This window comes from Lampris incognitus, chromosome 7 (assembly GCF_029633865.1).
Source record: "Lampris incognitus isolate fLamInc1 chromosome 7, fLamInc1.hap2, whole genome shotgun sequence".
NCBI classification, from domain to species: domain Eukaryota; kingdom Metazoa; phylum Chordata; class Actinopteri; order Lampriformes; family Lampridae; genus Lampris; species Lampris incognitus.
In genome coordinates, this window is record NC_079217.1 from 25,596,193 (window position 1) to 25,618,061 (window position 21,869).

Below are 21,869 nucleotides of genomic sequence, written 5' to 3' on the forward strand. Positions count from 1 at the left end.
ATTAGTAATGGACATTGCTGTGAAAAGATTGAATATGAGCTGCTTTTTTCAGTAACAATCACATGAACATTGTGATAGACTAAATGTGTCCATTTTGTTTCCTCAGCTGGCTCCTATGTGGCCCTCACAGTGCTGGGGCGCCCTCCTGGGCTTGCCCAGATCCCCCTGTCTGAAGCAGAATCTGAAATGTTGGGGGGCAGCATTTCCTCTCCAAATTCTCCAGCTGCAGAACGGCCCTATAGCCCTCTTGACCGTATCTCCTCTACCCTACCACTTTGGGTACTGTGGATTTAATTACCTTAATCACCCTTCTCTTCCATTTCATACACTGTTTATACCTTCTTCTTCCTCAACATATGTACAGGCTTTGGGAGTAACTGAATGCAATAACGGGGATACAGAAAAAAAAGACGTAATCGGATTACCGATACATTTTTTAAAAACGGATTCTTTTTCAAGATTATATTTTAAAAGTAATATAAATGTTTTTCCCACGGTTCCACGCAACTGCTGCTGTGGGCTACGCATCGGAAATTGTGGTCATTCACTCATGGAAGACCTGAGAGAGACGTTTAGTAGGATGTGCGTGCTCATTAGTCTTTGATATAGCATCAGAATACTTTATTAATCCCTGAGGGGAAATTGAGTAACTATATACATTTCGAAATTCATTCATTCGTTCATCTTCAGCTGCCTCTCCGGGGTAGGGTTGCGGTGGCAGCAAGCTAAGTAGGGCACTCCAGATGTCCCTACCCCCAGCAATGCTCTCCAGCTCCTCCTGGGGAATCCCAAGGTGTTCCCAGGCCAGATTGGACATGTAGTCCCTCCAGCAAGTACCCCAGCGTCCCCTCCCAGTTGACCATGCCCAGTAAACCTGACTCCCATGCCTGGTAAACCTCCAAAGGAAGGCACCCAGGAGGCATCCTAATCAGATGCCCTAACCACCTCAACTGACTCCTTTCAATGCCAAGGAGCAGCGGCTCTACTCCGAGCTCCCTCTGGATGTCCGCGCTCCTCACCCTATCTCTAAGGCTGAGCCCAGACACCCTACGGAGGAAACTTATTTCAGCCGCTTGTATCCATGATCTCACCCTTTTGGTCACTACCCAAAGCTCATGACCATAGATCATGAGCTTTGGGTAGATGGCATATGTTTTGTGGACTGGGAGAAGGCTTACAACCGTGTACCCTGGAGCACTCTGTGAGGGGTACTATGGGAGTATGGGGTACCGGGGCAGTTGCTACAAGCCAGCCAGTCCTTGTATAACCAAAGTGAGAGCTGTGTCCACATTCTCGGCACACATTCTTTTTGTGATATTCATGGACAGGATCTCAAGGCGCAGCCAAGGTGAGGAGTGTGTCTGTTTTGGGAACCTCAGAATTGCATCTCTGCTCTTTTGTTGGCTTCATCAGAACGTGACCTCCAGCGCGCACTGGAGTGGTTTGCAGCTGAGTGTGAAATGGTTGGGATGAGAGTCAACACCTCCAAGTCTGAGGCCATGTTTCTCTACCGGAAAATGTTGGATTGCTCCCTCCAGGTTGGGGATGAGTTGTTGCCTCAAGTGAAGGAGTTCATGTATCTCGGGGTCTTGTTCACGAGTGAGGGTAGGATGGAGCGGGAGATTGACAAGGTGGATTGGTGCAGCATCAGCAGTAATGCGGACATTGTATCGGACCGTTGTGGTGAAGAGGGAGCTGAGCCGGAAGGCAAAGCTCTCAGTTCACCAGTCAATCTTCGTTCCAGCCCTCACCTATGGTCATGAGCTTTGGGTAGTGACTGAAAGGGTGAGATTGCGGATACAAGCAGTTGAAATGAGTTTCATTTCAAAATTCTTCGGAATAATAATAATAATCTAACTGAAATGGAAGGAGTCTCTGTCTGTCACTGTCTACCTTCGATTTTCTCGGCAACTGTTCATCCAATCGATTTCGCACTTGGCAGGTGCGTTACAGAATCATCCTGTATTTTAGAAGGAAATGATGTGTTCCTTGCTGAACAATTACAGAGTGTGATTTGTTCCATATTCTCACAACCGGAGAATACGGAGAATATGAGGGTGGTGCCCGATATTTCTCCCTTCTCCAGTCACCTGAAAATTGCAGTGGTTTACCAGAGCAGTTTCCCTGGGCTACCAAGGGCATATGGCCTAAGTCCTAAAATTTTACATTTGTTCATCCATCCATCCATCCATTATCCAAACTGCTTATCCTACACAGGATCGCGGGGATGCTGGAGCCTATCCCACATTGTACATTTTACAATAGTACATTATGTTCATCGAATTTGTGTGTATCCATAGAATCAGAAAAATTGTTATTTTTTAAAAAGAAAAAAGGCAACCTTATCCATTGAGGTGGGGGTCATGGGGCCTGGGTAGGCAATCGTGGGAGCCGAGATGGGATAGGGTTAAGTGTCCCTTATTTTTCTGAGCTAAAGGTGGCAACCCTACTGACGGACTACCCAATTGTGTCTCTGTGGCACCTTTCTTTTACTCTGGCTTGCATGTAGGGTGACCAGATGCCAACAAACCAAGTGTGGGAAAAATGGCGTGTTTGTGTGGGACACATATAGGCATAGCCTATACTTTAATGTTTAATCCATTGGCCTACTGCTTGAATTTCTTTTATGATGTTCTTTTTGACAGTTCAGTATATGGACTCCTGATTTGTTGATTAAAAAGACTGTTTACTCGTAATTCATATAGCAGGCCTAAAAGAGAGGGTGGGTGTGGGTGCCTTTAATCTATGTATTAAACTAAAGCAGAATTGTCTGTTTGCCTTTTTGCTACATGTTTTGATGCTTAAAAGCTTGATGTCCCCATTGTCCTTTCTAATGTTAGATTGTTTCATTTTCTTGCAAAATGCACTTAAGTAAAAGTCATGTTATTGCTATCTTTTCTCCTGTCCTTTTTTTTTCTTTCATATGTGGCATTGAGGTAATCCAAAAGTAAATGAAAGTAACCAGATTACATTACTTTAATATTGTGATACTGGGGGTAAGTTACTGAGTAACATTTTTCAGCAGGTAATTTGTAATTGTAACAGAATACATTTATAAAGTATCCCTCCCAAACCTTAATATGTATTACCATGGGCTCTCTGACATGTATTTTAACTAATTGTGCATGCTTCCTCATATTTTTTATATGGTCACTATTTTTCTAAGCATTGCTTTCTGAAGCTCCTCCTGACTTTTTATCCTGTATAGTCTTAAAATTCCTTAATAGTTGCCCTATCACCTTAATAGTCTTCTAAATGTGTGTGGTTGTAGTCTAAGCTTAATTTTTGTCACATGCTGTTCAACCTCTTTTAATTTTTCCCCACAGGATGAGAACAGCAGTGTCCGCAACCAGAAGGTTGACATCTTGCAGAAAATGCTTTCTAAGGAACAGCAGGAGTTGCAGGTTAGCAATCAGCATCTTAACATTATCTCTTTCCAGTTATTTCATTAATGCTTCCTTGTGTCAGTTTTTCTATTGTTTTGGCATTTTGTAATCCTTATGGTACAGTGAAGTGGTTTTAATTCTGTCGGAGGATTTTCTGTGATTATGTGTTGAAAACAAAGGATCAACTCATCTGTTTTTAAATAGAACATAGCATGACCTTAAGAGTTTGGCAATCATATCATTGCTAAAACTGCTGCATTTCCTGTGGTTTTGAAGAGACAATTGCTTATTCTCTGGATATCCTTTTTTTTTATTACCTAAACTGTATATAATGTACTTATGTTGCATTGCTAAATTTAAGTTGACAGAGTGAACTGTAACATGGTGTTTAATGCCATTATATGCTTGATTTAGTTACCGATGGAAACTATAAAATCTGCTGTGGCAACCCCTGAGAAACAGGGAATAAACTGAAAGAAGAAGATGTGCTTGATTTAGTTGCTGTGTTGAGGATAGATTTTGATGGACTTTTCACCTGTCTTTGTCCATGTTCGCTACGCCCTACCTCGTTAACTGTGTAGGCCATGAAGGAGGAGTACAGCAGGAACCCCTCCCCCAAACTACTGAAAGACATCCAGGAAGCTAAAAAACACATTCCTCAGCTGCAGGGTCAGCTCTTTAAGGCCACAGGGGCAGCACAGGTAAGTCAGTCCTGCTCCCCACCCCAGCAAAATTGGTTTACACCATAAACTAGAACATCAAGTATTTAAAATAATGGATCTAGTGTCTCTGTCCTGCACCAGCATCCACATAGTCATTGTATGATTTTGCATTTTGCATTTTGTTTGAAATATTAGTCCTAGTCCCATCCCAGGATTAGGCTTTTTCTAATGGAAGCCACTCTTTTTTGTTTCTATGTGACATCCTCTTTTTGTATACCACTGTAAATCTTCAACCAAATCTTTCACCCTCCTTCTCCCTCTTACATCTTTCAATACACTGCAATACAAGAAAAAGTGTCATCATATAAGGATACTCTGATGAAATTGATTGGTATGATAAATTATATTTGTTTTGTCTTTAGCTGTTGCTAACTTATAGTTCAGTGTTGACTATATGAACCTGGTAGGAAGGATGTACAACTTTGTTGCCATAGGGTTGTTAATATAGAGTGACAAATTGCATGTTTGATATTATTTTCAAGGAGGCAGTTCCAGTGGGAGATGCAGATGACAGTAGCACGTTTGAGAGCGAGCAGACCCCCTCCTCTAAGGGAGACAACAACACAGACCTATCTTGGAGCAGCTCCCCTGTAAGTTTCCCCCTACCAACCCCACTAAGCTTAATAATTAAGTATTGCCCTGAAGTCTCCCTTAAATCTTAATTTGATGGGTGTGAGTTTGAGCACAATACAGTGTTATGAATTCGAAGAGTCAGCTCCGCTCAGCTTGTACTCTCACAGGTGATCAAGACCACACTGTTGCCATTTACCCTGCTTATTTACATGCCATTAATCTCTTAGATATTAAGGTTCCTGCTGCATTCGGGATAAATTTTCCTTCATTTAATTAGCAAATATATTTGAGCATCTGATGCCAAATTTCAGTGATGACACCCATATAAGTAATTGACAATGCAATGCTGTGTCCCATTTTACAGCTTTCTCGTGGTTTGGGCCTCGGGTCTCCAGAGAGCCTATATCAAAAGGAGCCCTCCTGTCCCAGTCCAAAGAGCACTCCTAGAGACAGCTTCAATTCCTGCCACTCCCCAGAGACTGAGGATGCCACTGATCTGGTACGCTGTACAATTAGTCCCTATTCAAAAGTCTGTCTTTTACAAAAAATAAATTTCCATGTTCAAACTTTCTTGACAAAATTGTAGGAAAGAGGGTGACTTTTGTATTAAGCTATCCTGACAAATATTGATTAGTGTCAGATTTGACAGTAACACTCACTGGATACAAGTCGATTTGTGCATACCTCTAGTAGGATGGTGATATGAAATCAGTAATAAGTTTGCTTTTTACAACCCCCACCCTGCCTCCAGGACTCTCTTTCACCCACCACAGTCAGCAGCCCTGCCTCTGCTCGCCTCGTCTCACAGATCATTGGAGCTGAAGACGACTATTTTGATTCTGATCAGGAGCAGGTAGTTCACTGCAGGAGAACATTTCTGTCATTGATTGATAAGATTTCTTGAAGGAGCCATCAGATAATAATGATAGTAATAGTAATTAAATAATAAACATTTGGTTAATTTTACCGAGCCTACTACTTGTACGATCCAGCTTAGAAAATAGTTAAGCAATATAGTGCATGTTTAATATGGGGTGAGCAGGAATGATGGGTAAAATCTGTTGCACTGAATGTGTTGCACTTTTAGACAAATGGCCAGTGTAACAGTTTCCAAAGCATTGAGCTGCTTAAGTCTCGCCCTGCCCACTTAGCAGCCTTCCTGCACCATGTCATCTCTCAATTTGACCCAGCTCCACTGGTAAGGAACTCTATCCTCACAACTCTTTAAAACCCTGAAACCAATTTATTTTTCTCTCAACATTCTCCTTCATGTTGGAATGTTAACTTGTTCATTCTTCTTGTCTTGTGGTGTTAGTTGTGCTACCTCTATGCTGACCTATACAAGCAGACCAACTCCAAAGAGACCAGACGGGTGTTCATGGACCTCCACACATTCTTTATCGATCGGGGAGCAGTGAGTTCAGCTTGTCATCAACTGCATTATGCACTAGCATTTGTATTCCTTACAGTTAGAACGTTGATGTTCCTCCTCTTTTGTGGTACGGTTTAACATTGATCTTACTTGATCTAAAATGTTCACTTGGTTCTTTCAGTTAGTTTTTGCCATAGTAAAAATCTCCTTTTTCATCAAACAGAATTTAAAAGTTTCTGTCCCTGAGTCCATCTCCACTGATCTTGGTGAGTAGCTCAACTGGTCATCTGCCCATTTTAAGTTAGCTGTAATTATCAAATGGTTTCCAATTTCAGTGCAGTTAGTTCAGTTCAGCCATGGAGTTTCCTTATTACACAGTCCCTGTAACCTGATCATTTTCCCAGCATGCACTCTTCTAATTGAGTTTGTTAAGATATATAAGGCTCTGAGGGTTCAGAAAATTTGCTTAGGACTGTTACCTTGATTGGATGTATGCGATATCTTCAATGCTTGTGCCAATTTCCTGAGGCTTTTTTGTTGTATGTGTTTGTTTGTATGTCCACGCTTATGTGCGTGCATTCAAAGACCGACGGCGGACGGAACTGATCCCAGAGGAAATAAACAGACAGCACGTTCAGACATTGCAGGACTCTTTGCTTCCTGACATCCAAAAGAACCTTGAGGATTTCAGGTGAAGTCCTCACACATTTGAATTGTTGTGTTAGGTTTATTTTTAATTGTGGCTACAAATCATCAAAAGGAATAGATAAGTGTTTTACAAATGACAGACCTACAATATTTCATACCACAAACCATAAAAATGACAACCGCATAACTGAAACTGGCATTAGAAACCAAAACTCAAAATGAAAGATTATTCTATGGTCTATTTAAAGATTTTATTCATCACTGGTCCCATCAGGGCTCAGATATGCGCATATGGCATGTTCAGCCATCTTAGGTGATTGACTTCTGGTTAGGTGGTTCTGTCTGAGGTATTGCCAAGCCAGTCACAGTATGTGACCTGACATCTTGGTGCATGCAGGCAGAAACGCAGTATGGGCCTAACGCTGGCTGAAGTAGAGTTGGCCAGGCTGGACCAAGAACGAGTCAGAGACCGTGTTACACTTGAGAGAGAGCGCTCCTATGCTGAAAACATCATCTCCAAGATAGAGGATGTCCTGTGAGTTACACCACCATGCAGACACAAATACTCATACTGCATAAACAAGCAATCTACTGCTTCCAAGCATTTGTTATGGGCACACATAGCACTTTTTAATATCAATTTTTTTTGTATTTGTATGCTTTTACAAGTACACCAATTACATTCCTAACAAATGTCCATACCTGTTCATACAAACCCTTTATTTTATCCCAAGCCCCCCTCCTTCTTCTTTACCCCTCTCCCCCCTTTCAGTCCCTCACATCTCCCTTTTGCCTCCCCAAACATACTCCATAAACATGCACTTAAAAGCTTCCAAACATTTTTATGACTAAACATAGCATAGCTAAACTGACCGTTTATTCATATCTTTGTCTTGCTGATAGGTTGACAACTCAGACCACAGAAGAAGAGAAATGGTGAGCACACTGACATTGTGGAGCATTTGGAAGGGCTAACATGAGCAGCATTTCATGAGGAAGGGTGTATTGAGGAGATGCTTACAGGCTCTAAGGGCTCCTACAGCCTCCCTAACCATCTGTGTCTTTATTCCATGTCACACACATCACTGATATGTTTGACAATATTCCAGCTCCAGGTTCACTTTATTGAAAGAAACATTGAATTATCATGTCCTTGCACCTCATAGAAGCTCTGTTGATTCTTTTCATTGAATTTGTGACGACTTGATTAATTTAATTTTATATTTGAATACTAACGGCTCACTTTTTTTTAATCCCCACCTTATTAAAATGTTGTCAGGCATAATTTAGAATCACAGACAAACCCCTCTCAGTTTTGAGAAACTTGCCACTTTAATTAATCTTCTTGCCAGTTTTCAACACAGTCCAATGGGGCAGTTATTTAAGTCTGAAAAACCATGATATAGCTCCTTTTGGTAAACGGGAAGTTCACAATACACACACATATTTTCATTTGTTTTATGTTTGTTGAGAATATGTTTTGAATAGGAGCAACATACAGTTTGATTTGGACAACTTTTTCCTCAACCATCTGTAAACTTATGCATTTCTGAGAGCAGAAGTTCCTGTAGCTTGGCAGTCCCATAGCATTTGCTACAGCTTCGTACTTCCAGAGTAAACCAGCGCCAGTGTAGCAAGGAAAACATTTGCTGCCGTACAAAATAAAGTCTTTTTAACTTGATGGAAAATATGGCTTGTGGCTGTTTTTTCAATGGAAAATGAGAAATTTCTGACTGTACTGTTCCTCATTTTTGAAAAGTAGTATACATATCATGGTTTTTGAAGGTTTTTAACAATTGCCTGAGTGGACTGTGTTGAGGTCCAGCAAGAATATTCAGCAAAGTGATGTTTCTTAATACTAAAGTGATCAATAAAGTTTTTTTTTATGATTCTAGATATCTCAAAGCTTTAATGAGGTCTGGTTTAAAAAAGTTAACCTTTCCTTTAATTATTAGTGGTAGCGCTGAACTTTAACGTATGAACATGTCTCCCAGGTCCTGTTCCACACGCACCATAAGAATCTTTCAAAACAAGCATACTGCTGTCTTTTTTAAGTTAAGATGTCATCTCTGACATTTTCTTATATTAATGCGTGCAGCAGTGTGACTGATTCAGGCAGCCTCATTTGATACACAATATGGTGACACCATATCCCAGATGGTTTGTACAGAAAATGTACAATGGATTGACATATGGTCTTAGTAAAATTATTGACACTGGTCCTTTTTCTCAAATATAAAGCGCTGTGTTGTTACTTGTCTGGAGTATAGCAGAATGGGCCTGCCAAATGATTGCAATTATTATCACTATTATAATTATTTTCATTCCCTTTTTTTAGCACTACTATGCAGTATGTCATCCTTACATACATGAAGCACCTTGGTGTGAGAGTCAAAGAACCACGCAGCCTGGAGTCTAAACGAGTTCGAATCAACTTCCTTCCCAAGATTAAGGTACTGTATATTACTCTTTCCTCCATGTTCTGCTCACATGGTGTTCCTTAACAGTATTCTTTCCTCCAGTGTGCCTTCATCAACCACCTCACACTCGTACTCTGTTTCTGCCAACCTACAGAAAAGCATTAAGCCAGAGAGGGAAGGAGAAGAGAAGGTGAAGAAACCTAGATTTCCCAGTATTCTTGGACCTCAGCGTAGGCCAAGCCGTGTTGAAGCAACATCAGGTAAGTCATGAGTTAAAGATAAGCTTACATGAGGTTACTTATCAAAGACTTTTATCTTTGTCTAGAAAGCCAGCCATCCACAACAAACAATTTCTTGTGTCCACTTTTGTGAATGACACACTTGACACTTCTTTCAACATGAAGTAGGCAAAGCCCTGGATGGGCGTCCCCGGCCTCAGAAGCAGTTGTCTCAACCTATGTTGGGGACCAGTGAACACTTGGAGCCTGGCCGCCTGAGAGGCAGCCAATCCAGCGAGGGCTGCGAACTCACATTCTCCTCATCTTTTACCACCTCGCCAACAAACAGCGCCACATACAGTTCAGACGGTAGCAGAGATGCAGATATCGGTGGGCAACTAAACAAGGGAAAATCAAAATGAAAACATTCCAGATTGAAATGGTCATGCTGTCTAACCTCTTACTTGTCACTTAGGGGTAACTCCAACCTCAGGCCTCCCCAGGCTGAGTGATGGCCTTCAGTCTGACTCTCTGGATGGCCTACTATACCCTGCCCAGCACTTTGACCTCTATAGCCTGGATCAGCTGCAGGAAGAGGACAGAGAGAGTGACAGGTGCTGTCAAAGTGGACAAGCTATAATGATTTCTTTCATTTGCCTTTCAAATATGTTTAATGTATTGGCTGTAATTACTGATGTCTTTTTTTTTCTTTTTTTTTTTTGCAGAGTCCCTGAAGGAACACCGAAGGCCATTAGAAGGTGAGGGGTACCTAGTACCTAATTTTGTCTTTTCTCATTTGAATATATCCCACTGATAAGAAGTGATGGAAGATTTTATATATATATATATATTAAGCAGTTGAAAAACTAACCTGGGCTTTTTGTCCTCCCAAGGTCTGAGGGGCTCGGCGCTGCAGATGTCCAGAGTGAGGATGACCAGGGAACAGACTCAGAGCATGACCCCCTGAACTGGCAGCAGTTAGTGGGGCGAGAAGTTCTTGCAAGTCTCAGACCTCATGAGATCAAGAGGCAGGAGGTCATTAATGGTGAGCATATGGTGTTATGATTCACATAGCAGAACTATAGCTCAACATAGTTATGTAATTTTTCCAAAGAAAATTAAATGTGACAGCGTAAAATGAGGTAAAACAGAAAAGGAGAGTAATGAGATGAAACAGCGCAGTATTAGCTGGAATGCAAATTCAGTTACTGTCACCGGTACACTTGTGTGCCCAGTTATAGCCTGAACTTAGCTGTTGCACAAGATTATCAGTCATTAATAATTTCTTGGGTTTGTGCATGTGTTCAGAACTCTTTTACACAGAGCGTGCTCATGTCAGGATGCTGAAAGTCCTGGACAATGTCTTCTACCAGAAGCTGTCCAAAGAGTCCATCCTTTCCCCTGCTGACATCAAGAATATCTTCACCAATCTGGATGAGGTCCTACAGTTGCATGGTACAATAGTGCATATAGACACACAGACAACCCGAAAACCATAAAGAATGCTTATTTGTGCATGATTGCTCTTGTATTATGCTTAGTGACCAATATAGCGCTCTCATTGGAGGGGTAAGCACCCCCAATAGAATAAAGCTTAAACCAAAAGTTGTTTGATTAAAATAAAAAATGGAATCATAACAATTCACTTAGTACTGAGCCGTTTCACGTCCCATTCATTCCCTGCATGCACATGCTGATTTTCTTTTGCTGTCTTTCCTTTGAATTTCAGTTTCAATACTGGAGCAAATGGCAGCCATTCGAAAAAGGAATGAGTCTTCAGTAATTGATCAGATAGGAGATGACTTGCTCTCCTGGGTGAGTACTATTCTCAGGCTGAAATTGTTTCCCATTTGAAACATTCTATTTTATTGAATACATTTCAAGATGTGTAATCTGGTAGGAAAACAGGTACTGCGCTCAAAGACAAACTGTTGCCTGAAATTTGATTAAAAAAACAGTAATGTTGGTATGTCACTGCCTATCTAGCCTGAGATTTGTCTATTTCTACATGTTTGAGATGTAATCAAGGCATGACGGTTAAGAGTCACTTATATGAGAGGTAAGGGTCATGTTTATAGACTTAAGCCTATTCCTTATTGATTGATTGATAGACTTAAGCTTGTTTACAGTACAGAAAACACACCCTAGTTCCGTCCACACAAGCAAGGGACCAAACCAAGAAAACTGACACAAGCACTGTTGTCAGGGTCATTTTTAAGGGAAATTTCTAGCTGTGCATGGGCCAACCAGTAGCTCATTTTGAGGTCATTCTTCAAAAGGATATATCATCCCACATAAAACTGAGCCAAATCACCACAGTAAGGGCTTCATTCTTTTATGTACAGTAGTATACGGTGTTTTTTTTTGTGTGATAATCTTTGTGTTCCTCAGGTGTTGTGTAATGGAATCAAGCAGCAAAGAATAGGTCAATACTTGATATGTATGAAAAGAGGTGCACAAACACCAGTTAAATGACTCTAGTCAAATGATCAGTTGAAAGATTTGAACACAAGGCTTAATGTTTTCAGAAACCATCTCAATTCAAAAACAGCGCAAGTCACAAATTTCAACTCACGAGTAGAACTCGAATGTGATCTATACGTTTTGTAGGCAAACCGGTTTGTTTTATTGAACAATTGCATCATTTGTGCAATAATTTTAGCTAGTTTTTCATTCGAGGATTGACTGAATTTATTTCACAAGTTCGCTACGTATTCACTTGACCAGTAATCACAGCTTTGGACGTGTAATGGAATGCGAGTGAGCAAAAACCCGGAAGTTGACATGACACTGTGCAGCCGGTAACAATTGGTCAAAAACGTACCACTTAAAGCTGAGAAAACATGTGGTAGCAGCTGCTGTTGTTTTAAGACATTGAGCAAATATGTTCTGCCTTACAAATGAAAATGTAATAAACATAAATTATTCAATAATTTGCAGATCTATTGCTGAATATAATTTTGCTAATACTACTACATGTCAAGTTTGTTTTTAGTCGTCCAAACTGTTTAATCTTGGTTGTCTCATGGAAATTCTAGTCGTCAGAGATGACTGGATGACCGTAAGAGTTGATGCATGGTTGTGTGTGGATGTATCATATCGTGACCCAAATTTGGGTGACATCACTGCATCTTAAATCATCCAACACATTTTAGATTGTTTGTAGCTACATATGGGATGGCTGTTCTGGGGATATGTAGGGTAAACACTATCCCAAGGGCCCAGGAATTGATCTACATTGGTCTACATTTACATCCTAGGCCCTAGGCCATCTTTGCTTTTGACGACTTAAGCCCAGCCCCGTTCTGGAGTTCCTACTCTTTGTATCACTGCCAGTGGTTCAACACTAGACATTACCATGGCAACTCCCCTCTGACCCAGTTTGACTGACTGTCTCTGTCCTCCACTGCTCTGTCCCATCTTGGCTTTCCTGGCTCCAGTTCAGTGATGGAGAGGAGGAGAAGATAAAGCAAGCTGTGGGGACATTCTGCAGCAACCAGCCTTTTGCTCTGGAGTTAATTAAGACCAGGCAGAAGAAGGATTCACGTTTCTCATCCTTCATCCAGGTAACAACAAGCTCTACCAACTTGATTGTTGTTCCAGTGCAGTCACTTGGAGCAGTCCGATTACATGGGTCCATAAAATGTACTCACACTGTACATTTAGCATGACAGTCATTGTAGATAAGTAACAGTCACTTGTAGCCATACATTTTCATTGGCAAGTGGTGTTACACAAGGAATTGCAGTATATGAAAAGATGCCTCATCTTATTTACTCACCATATATAAAACAAAAACATTGCTGCCATTTTGGCTGACTGGGATCATTAACAGCTTAAGACCTATGTGACTTTTCCCAAATAGATTAGTTGAAATGCTTAAAAGGACTTTGCATTTTGAATCTGTTCAAGATAATTTATTCAAAATAAAGTATGTGATTGTTTTTTTATGTTCATATATTTTGCTATTATTGTTGTTGTCATGTAAAGAAATAAAAGGAGATTATGAAGATACAGAGGTTGTTGTATGAAGATACAGTTGTGTTTTTTTGTTTTTTTTTTGTTTTTTGTTTTTGTTTTTTTTTGCCCACATATGTCATCCAAGTCTGCTATCTCATAATACTAGAATGTTATTTGCAAAGACTGGACTTGTAAGTGACAAGGGGATCAAAGTTTGGATAGGTGAGACATCTGCTACTCTTGATATTGAGTAAAATTAAACTTGCATCTAGAACATGTAATATGCCAGTGATGCCATAGATGAAAATAGAAAAGGTAGGTCTACCTTTTGAGGAGAACATACCTGAAATGCCATTCTCCTAAAGGCCCAAAATACACCTGACAGAGCTCAAAGTCACTACCAGTGAGCAGACAGTGAAATATACAGTTACTTATGTGTGTTAAATGTTATATATTTTTGCTACTTAGTGTACCCTTAAGCATAATACAGCTGTCTGTTTGTTTTTGTCTGCAGGAGGCAGAGAGCAACAGATTGTGTCGCAGGCTTCAGCTTAAGGACATCATACCTGTAGAGATGCAGAGGCTTACCAAGTACCCCCTGCTGCTAGACAACATTGCCAAATACACAGGTAAGAAACACTTGCACTTGTTCTGTAGTCCATAAATCTTATTAAGTTAGTCGTGATTACATATTTCATGGCCATTTTCTGTCTCAGGGACAGAAATGATCTACTATTCTCATGACAGTTTCTAACTAGAACAGATTCTCTTATTCTCTTACAGATTCCCGCTTTCAAATGCTACTTCTCAATATTCTCTTAAAACTTTTTTACCCACTCCTATTTACGATCACTTACTGCCCTAGACTATATTGACATGAGTGGTGATGGTGTGCTGTTCCTAGTGGACCAGTTCTTCACACAGGCCTTCAGTGATGTGCTCATGCTAGCATAACTGATAGCCATGTCTTCCCCTCCACTGCTGTGATGGTTGTGTCCTAGTGACCAGGGAGTTATTAGAGGGCAGCCAGAAGACAACCGCTGCTGGTTCTGGATTGGAGAATAGCCTGCCAGGCTGCCTAGCTCTCTGCACTGGTCATTGATTACTCTGTAGTGTGTAATGCTTGTTCTCCAATGGATGCCATAATCCTCTAGACTAGTAATGGGCTTCCTATTGTGCTGTGTTTTACTGAAAACATGGTCTACCTGTACATCAGGCTTCTGTTTTATGATATCCACCCTTACCTACCTGTGATCACAGATTTAAATAGATTCCATGGGTCGAGGAATCTTTCATCAGAAATCGATTTTCCCATCCTGTACTCACCATGGAAACATATGGTGCACAAATTGTAGAAGTCTTTCTTTAATCTCTGTTAAAAATTCAGTAGGTTGCCTGCATTCACCTCTTGGGTAAGAAAAAAAACAAAGCAGCCTAAATGAAGTCTTATGATGCACAAATAGTAGACGCACAAATAGCAGAAGTCACACACTGCTTCTGGCACACAAATGGTAGAAGTCTTTCTTTAATCTAAATGTCAAAGATTCAGTAGGTGGACTGCATTCACCTCTTGGGTAAAAAGGAAAGAAAAAAAAACAGCCTGAATGAAGTCTTATTTGACAGGGGCTCTGTGTGGCTGCAAGCCAGCCATTAGTGAATTACAGAGACAAATTAACACATAATCATTTTAATGATCCTGGGGCAGAAGTGCACATTTTGGGAAATGTCTTCCCATTATTTGGTCCATCATTTTATTCTTGGCTGGGGGTTGGTCTCACACTGAGAGAATGCACTAATGATAAAGTATAACCAGCTATTATGGGATCATAATGGCCGCTCTGCTTTATCATAATTTCTGAGAATGATAGTGTGTTAATGGAAGGAGGAAATATCAATTTGCTGGACAGGCCTTTGTAGGGGAAAGGAGGCTTTATTCATTGTTTGATGTCATATTAACTTTCAGACGATGTGATAGAGAGAGACAAGGTGAAGCACGCTGGAGAATGTTGTCGAAAAATCCTCAATCACGTCAACCAGGCTGTGAAGGAGTCTGAGGACAAACAGGTATGATAGTCTTTATATATAGTGGCATAACAAAGTGTTCACCCCCCTCCCACTTCATTATTTTATGTTTTTATGTTTTCAATTTAATGGGTTTTCTTTTTTATTTCTATAGAAGTAGTTCTCTATTATGTCTAATGAACTATTTGGATGTCTTCAGAATTATATAAAAAGTAAAAACCTGAAATGTAGTCTACTTAATTGCATAGTATTCTCCCCATTTGTATTAACAATGTAAATTGGGCTAAGTGTATTCAATTTTCTTTATCACATCAAATACATGAACATGGTCCACTTATGTTGATTTTGAATCTACCTGTGTTCATTTGCATAATTGCAAAATAAATATCTCCCAACTTTGTAAGGTCTCACTACTGAAACAGCAGATTATATCAGCCCTGCTTTCATGAGGATCCTGAAACTGCTGGTAGAACAACTTCAAGATGAAGTCGTTAGAAGGCTAAAATAAAGATTACAAAAAGACTGTCACAGCTTTGAACCTTCCAAGGAGTACTGTAGAGTTCAAGAAAATGGCACAACCTAGATGTAACCAAGATCAGGCCATCCTACCAAACCGATCTACTGAATAAAAAGAGCAGTTTTTTGAGTGCTCCCAGATTTTTGAGTGCTCTGCAGTGCTCCCAGATTTGCAGAGCTCATTGGCTCAAATGGGAGAAGCTTTCCAGAGATCAACAATCTATGTAGCATTTCACTGACTCAACCATTTTGAAAGAGTGGCTAGAAAGAAGCCACTTCTGAGACAGTCCAGACAAAACATCAATCATGTTGGTTGCAACATCATAATATGGCAGTGATGCCCATTAATGTAGCATGGAGGGCTAAGTGTATGCAGGGTTCCTTTCAACCTGCTGATCTCACTGACTAGTCTTCTTCTGCTTGGTTGAAGATGTGTTAGTAAGATAAATCAGTTTTCCACTTGCTCCCCAAGATGCAGATACCCTCTACAGAGCACTTACAGTACTCGTCCCTCATCATTTCTCTGTCTCTCTCTTCCTGTTTTCTAGAGGTTGGAGGACTACCAGAGAAGATTGGACCTCTCCTCTCTAAAGCAAACAGACAACCCCATGATCCTGGAGCTTAAGGTGACAATTAGCATTTCATACCGGAAACATGTTGGCGTCTTGTTGAAGCATTCTCACAGGCTAGGCACCCACACTTTGTCCATTAACTGTTGAGAAGTAATACCACTGGAGCACTGCTCCATGAACCAGTATCTGTTCAGTGTTTTTCGTTTTCATTTTCTTTTTTCTCCAATTTCATTTGGCTCCATTCTTGACTTTTCTTTACTGCACTGTCACCAGAACCTGGATCTAACCAAGAGAACGTTGGTGCATGAGGGACCACTGTCATGGAAAGTTAACAAAGACAAGACTATTGGTGTGTTATTGATTCAATACATAACTATTTGTAAAATTATCAATAAATCAAATTGGAGGGAAATCAGTTCAAAATATATAATTCAGTTGTGCCACATTATGACCTCTACTGTGTCTCTGCAGAGTTGTACTCACTCCTCCTAGAGGACATTCTGGTCCTGCTTCAGAAGCAGGATGAGCGTTTGATACTGAAGTGTCACAGTAAGAATCTGGCTGGCACTGCTGATACCAAGCAAACCTTCAGCCCCATCATCAGACTCAACACCGTAATGGTGCGCCCTGTGGCCACAGGTCAGTCAATACTGCAAATCTCCACAGAAGTGAACTGTTTTCCTATTTTGCATTGAAAAAAGACTCAATAGCTTAGGATGGAGTGATTAAATCAGTTTAAGATTAACTGAAAGGGTCTGCAGTTGTCAGCATCAGTCGCACCAGGCATACAGCACAGAAAAGGACTGCATCTATGACTCTGCATCCCAAAGCCCATCCAACCTTCCTGCTACTTTTTTTCCTGCCAGACAACAAGTCATTCTTTGTCCTCTCCATGTCGGAAAACGGAGCCCAAATCTACGAGCTGATGGCACCCACAATTTCAGATCAGAGAACGTGAGTGCTGATCCCCTTTTGACTTATTGTAATTTTTAGTGGCAGTCTTTGTCAGGCGTAAGCTAAGGACTTGCCTTCCTCTCCTCCACCAGGTGGCAACGCCTAATCACCCAGAGAGCTGACGCCATGAAAGTCAAACCTCACAGTGTCATACCGTTACCTCAGACTGAGTATGTTGCATTATCTTGATTAGATGTCAGTTGATTTTATTGTCTTCTTTTTTCAACTTGTTCCTTGTCTGAGTTTTATTTATGTCTGTTTATGTGTGACAGTGGTGACAGAGATGGCATGGAGATCATTACAGCAGGTGTGTCCAGACTTGGTAGAGACCCAGACCGCACCTCCACTGGTAGTGCCCGTTCCACAGGTAACCAGGGTCACTTTTATCAGATAACATTTCTGCTTATGTGACGTTACTTCTGTTTAGTGAGTAATGCGACCAAGACCAAGATGATTATGTTGATAATTTTACCTCTTCAGATAAAGAGAGCAGCTCAGCATCTAGAAATGTGATGCAGACTGCTCTGCCAGGCAATAATCCATTTGAAGCGGTGAAGGCAGATGAAGAAGAGGGGGAGGAAGGTTTTGTGGACCCAGAGCTTCCCTACCAAGTGACGGAGGATGGTGATGGAGACTCATTTAGTCTCTTTCCTTGCAGAGCAGACGAGGCACTGAAGACATGTAAGCACACGGCCATCAAGTCTTTTGCAGGAACTGTTGAGCACATGTGCTATACATGCAGTGCTATTTCAAGTCGGCATTCAAAGGTTTATTTACATTGGAGTTTATTCTTCCCCTGCTGCTCAAAACATCCTTTTGCTGCAGGTGCATGTTTTATTCAGTTAATTATTTATTCTTGCCCCTACTGGGCCACCAGTGGCAGCATTGAAACAGGTGTTGGTGACCCAGCTAATGTCCCAGGAGGCCAGTGAGCGTGCCCAGCGCTCCTCAGGGGCCCGTCTGCTCAGGACCACCTCCCTGCGGACTCCGGTGGACAGCCGTGCCCGGGTGATGGTCCACAATGGCTCCGAGAAAAACCGCACCCAGACAGAGGACCCTGCTCAGGACCTCGGCTCTGGGGACACAGGCTTCTTTGATTCCCCTGAGGACTATGGTGAGTCTGGTCTGCAGTCTAGGTGTCTGAACATTTGGTTGCTCACAGGAAAAGAAAAGCAACCTGAGTTTATGTTGTGGAGTGCGTGTTTTAAAACTATAGCCCTGATGAGTTTCATGTAAACAAGGGTGCGTTTTGTTGCTTCGTATAGCCTCTATATTTAAGACAATAGGAGAATCATGAATATCCAAATCATGATTGCTTTGGGATTGATCATTTTAATTGTTACCATCAGTAAGGGCATTCCTGTTTCCTTAAAGATAGGATCCAGGCGTTCGGGTAGTGTAGCAGTCTATTCCGTTACCTACCAACACGGGCTCGCCAGATCAAATCCCCATGTTACCTCCGACTCGGTCGGGCATCGCTACAGACACAATTGAACGTGTCTGCAGGTGGGAAGCTGGATGTGGATATGTGTATGTGTCTTGGTCACTTCACTAGCGCCTCCTCTGGTCAGTTGGGGCACCTGTTCGGGGGGGAGGGGGAACTGGGGGGAATGGCGTGATCCTCTCGTGCTATGTCCCCCTGGCAAAACTCCTCACTGTCAGGTGAAAAGAAGCAGCTGGCGGCTCCACGTGTATCGGAGGAGGCATGTGGTAGTCTGCAGCTCTCCCCGGATCAGCAGAGGGGGTGGAGCAGCAACCGGGACCGCTCGGAAGAGTGGGATATTTGGCTGGATACAAGTGGGGAGAAAAAAAGGGGGAAAGCCCCCCCCCCCCAAAAAAAAGATAGGATCCATAGCTTTTGCATTTCTTACTGTAGCAGCCACATGCAAACGAATAAGGTAAGTAGCTACAAGTTTGTAGAAGAAGCAAAGTTGTTGTAGCTAACAATCAGATATGGCAGACCAAGCTCAAAGAAGACCCTTAGCAACAGGTACTATAACATCAAACTTAATGTTGAGATTCAGCAGGGTTTTTCAACTGGGATCTTGAGATTCAACTGGGTTTTTCAACTGGGATCTTCAAAGGATTCAACTGTATTTTTCTGTTGAGCATTGGAAAATGTTGTGCCACAACAGCACTGGTAGCTTGGTTTCATTGCAAGTAGATCTCTGAGATTCGGATTAGTCAAAAACGTGCGATTACCACATATCACCTAAGGTTTCAGTAAGTTCAAACAAAAGAATATCCTTTAGGATCACAGCTTGAGACAAGTTTTGATTTGCAGATCACTTGATTTATAGGTCACTGTACAGTGTATAATGAGGTGCAAGTTATTCAGTGCTAATGTTACCCTCTGTGTCTCTTCCTTCCTAAAACCCCTCCCACATCAGCTTTACTTAGTAATGTCTGTGATTCTCTCAGCAGGATACTTGGTCCTAGAGGGCTACGGTGGCCCTGGAGAGAGCAGCACAGATGATGATATCATGGCAGCCACCACAGGGAAGCAGCTGAGCACCTCACGAGGCTGTGCCGCAGACTCTGGGATCAATCTGAGATTCTCTTCAACATCACAGGCCGGCAGTCTATCCTCTTTCAGCAGACAGGTCCTCTCTCACCTTAAAAACCTGCAGGCGAACCTTAACTATCTGAAGGTACAGTCAAACACACAGTCAGGCACACACACAGTGGTTCTATGAGGTTGATCTTGATAACTGAGATTGGAATGATTTTATTGTTACTCTTTTGCAGGAGGTTGAAACTAAATATAATAATCTAATACACCAAAGGCCAGAGAGGTCTGCAGCAGACACGGATGGAAACAAAGGTAAGATGTTTTAATTCCGGTGTCAATATATGAGTCGCTTATCATAGAGCCAAGCCCTCATTCATTTGCTGACCCTACACCTCTTGTTATTTTCTCAGATAAGAGATAGTGGAACTCTGTGGCTTCCCAGGCCTCTGGCTCTGGTCCCAAAGAGGAAGTAATGACTCGTAGTCTGCTCCTACTTCCTGTGTCCTGGACTTCCTGGACGTCCTCTATAAGCTTGTCCTCTCACTGCTGAGCCCCTCCCTCCATCGCCGTCACCCACGGTTGCCACAGATAATGAGAGACAGAGCATGAGCAGAGATGGTTGGAGGGAGGAGGAGGAGTCTCTCTGATGTCCCTCCCCCTCCATCAGCACAAGGCAATCAGGGGAATGGGATTGCCCCAAAACCCACCCCTCTTAAGTTCTAACACCCCTGTCCCCTCTCTCCCCCGACCTCCCTGCAAGAAAGAGAACTTATACCAAAATGTACAAAGATCTGTGTTAAGAATATATATATATGAAACACAAAACAAGAAAAGGAAAATTTTTAAGATAATGTATTAAGATTTTTTTATCCCAAGATGTATTTATTTTCTTTCTTTTCATTTTTTTAAAGGTGTTTCCCACATTGCTTGCATGCTTTCAGCCATGGTGTTGAGACCTTTTCCAGCTGCTTATCCTGCTTCAAACACACGTGGTTGTGTGAGTGTGAGTGCATGCTAGCATAAAAGCATGCTAGCCCGACTTACCATGATTCAAAGTAGGAATGTATTCAGACTGAGAGAGGCTAGAGTTGCACTGGTTATGGATAAATCCAAATGTGTTGAAATCCAGAATTGTGTCAAAGTCTAGAATTTCTCATCAATTCTAGAAGTTATGTTAACTAGAATGAAGAGTCTGAAGGCTCTGATCTGGTCCCATTGCAATTCTATACCCGGCGTTTCCCTTACTGCCTCTTTCTCCCCTCTTTCTTTTTTTCTCTCTCTTTCTCTCTTTGACTCCCCTTTACTCTTTTACTTGTGTGACTCTTTCCCTCTCCTTCCAACTACATGTGTGGGTGTCACTCTTCTTGTGTTCCCCACACTCCACCCCCCTAACCTCCCTACACACACACACACACACTCTCTCTCTCTATATGTCATGCTTCCCTTCTTCTTCATATGCAAATGTGTACCTTGCCTGGTTTCCCCTCTGTTACAAGAAGTGGTCATGCTCTTTCTGTATTAGCTCCAGACAGAAGCACTGGCTCTTCTGCTGCTGCTGCTGGGGGCGCTGACCTGACTGCCTGATACTTTAATAATGTCACAAAGTTCAACATATACTGTACAATGATCAAGTTGGAAGGCTATGCATAACTTTAATAAATAAATGGTGCCATGACACATTTAAAAAAGGAAACCATTGCCTTGATACTTTTTTTCTTTTAAGAGTTTGCCTATTATGCCCTTGCAGTATGTGGGGGAAAATCAGCTTGAGCGTCATAAGAAAAGGTATCATAATAACATGAGAATTTACCTGCGTAGGTTTTTTTAAATGGTACTTCCATGAATAAAAATGACGAGGGATGAGTTTTTCCTTTTAGGTCACGGTGATTTAAGTGTTTGGGGACAACTGAGCACTTAGTGACGATGGACCAGTTAAATCTGTAAAGCATCCTTGGGAACATTGTTATTCATTTAGTGGTGATATTCGGTCTTTG

At 41.6% G+C, this 21,869-nt stretch overlaps 1 protein-coding gene across 3 annotated transcripts in view; it reads left to right on the plus strand.

Annotated features, from left to right (window-relative positions):
* The window catches only part of arhgef12a (Rho guanine nucleotide exchange factor (GEF) 12a), a 48,568-nt gene extending 27,006 nt beyond the window's left edge, over positions 1-21,562 (plus strand). For 2 of the 3 annotated variants that reach the window (XM_056282971.1, XM_056282973.1), the window contains 34 exons: positions 107-279; positions 3,327-3,404; positions 3,968-4,087; positions 4,591-4,698; positions 5,046-5,180; positions 5,433-5,534; positions 5,769-5,879; positions 5,997-6,095; positions 6,277-6,319; positions 6,639-6,744; positions 7,099-7,236; positions 7,605-7,637; positions 9,040-9,154; positions 9,276-9,381; positions 9,526-9,729; positions 9,815-9,953; positions 10,065-10,097; positions 10,233-10,384; positions 10,648-10,794; positions 11,069-11,154; positions 12,780-12,905; positions 13,814-13,928; positions 15,263-15,363; positions 16,386-16,463; positions 16,683-16,758; positions 16,881-17,048; positions 17,276-17,363; positions 17,456-17,533; positions 17,636-17,730; positions 17,844-18,044; positions 18,241-18,477; positions 19,785-20,014; positions 20,112-20,187; positions 20,286-21,562. In XM_056282971.1, the coding sequence (XP_056138946.1) occupies positions 107-279; positions 3,327-3,404; positions 3,968-4,087; positions 4,591-4,698; positions 5,046-5,180; positions 5,433-5,534; positions 5,769-5,879; positions 5,997-6,095; positions 6,277-6,319; positions 6,639-6,744; positions 7,099-7,236; positions 7,605-7,637; positions 9,040-9,154; positions 9,276-9,381; positions 9,526-9,729; positions 9,815-9,953; positions 10,065-10,097; positions 10,233-10,384; positions 10,648-10,794; positions 11,069-11,154; positions 12,780-12,905; positions 13,814-13,928; positions 15,263-15,363; positions 16,386-16,463; positions 16,683-16,758; positions 16,881-17,048; positions 17,276-17,363; positions 17,456-17,533; positions 17,636-17,730; positions 17,844-18,044; positions 18,241-18,477; positions 19,785-20,014; positions 20,112-20,187; positions 20,286-20,296 (3,908 nt within the window). In that variant the 3' untranslated portion in view covers positions 20,297-21,562. The remainder of the gene's footprint in view (positions 1-106; positions 280-3,326; positions 3,405-3,967; positions 4,088-4,590; positions 4,699-5,045; positions 5,181-5,432; positions 5,535-5,768; positions 5,880-5,996; positions 6,096-6,276; positions 6,320-6,638; positions 6,745-7,098; positions 7,237-7,604; positions 7,638-9,039; positions 9,155-9,275; positions 9,382-9,525; positions 9,730-9,814; positions 9,954-10,064; positions 10,098-10,232; positions 10,385-10,647; positions 10,795-11,068; positions 11,155-12,779; positions 12,906-13,813; positions 13,929-15,262; positions 15,364-16,385; positions 16,464-16,682; positions 16,759-16,880; positions 17,049-17,275; positions 17,364-17,455; positions 17,534-17,635; positions 17,731-17,843; positions 18,045-18,240; positions 18,478-19,784; positions 20,015-20,111; positions 20,188-20,285) is intronic. The other variant, XM_056282972.1, reaches the window with a different exon arrangement.
* Positions 21,563-21,869: the final 307 nt, after the last annotated feature.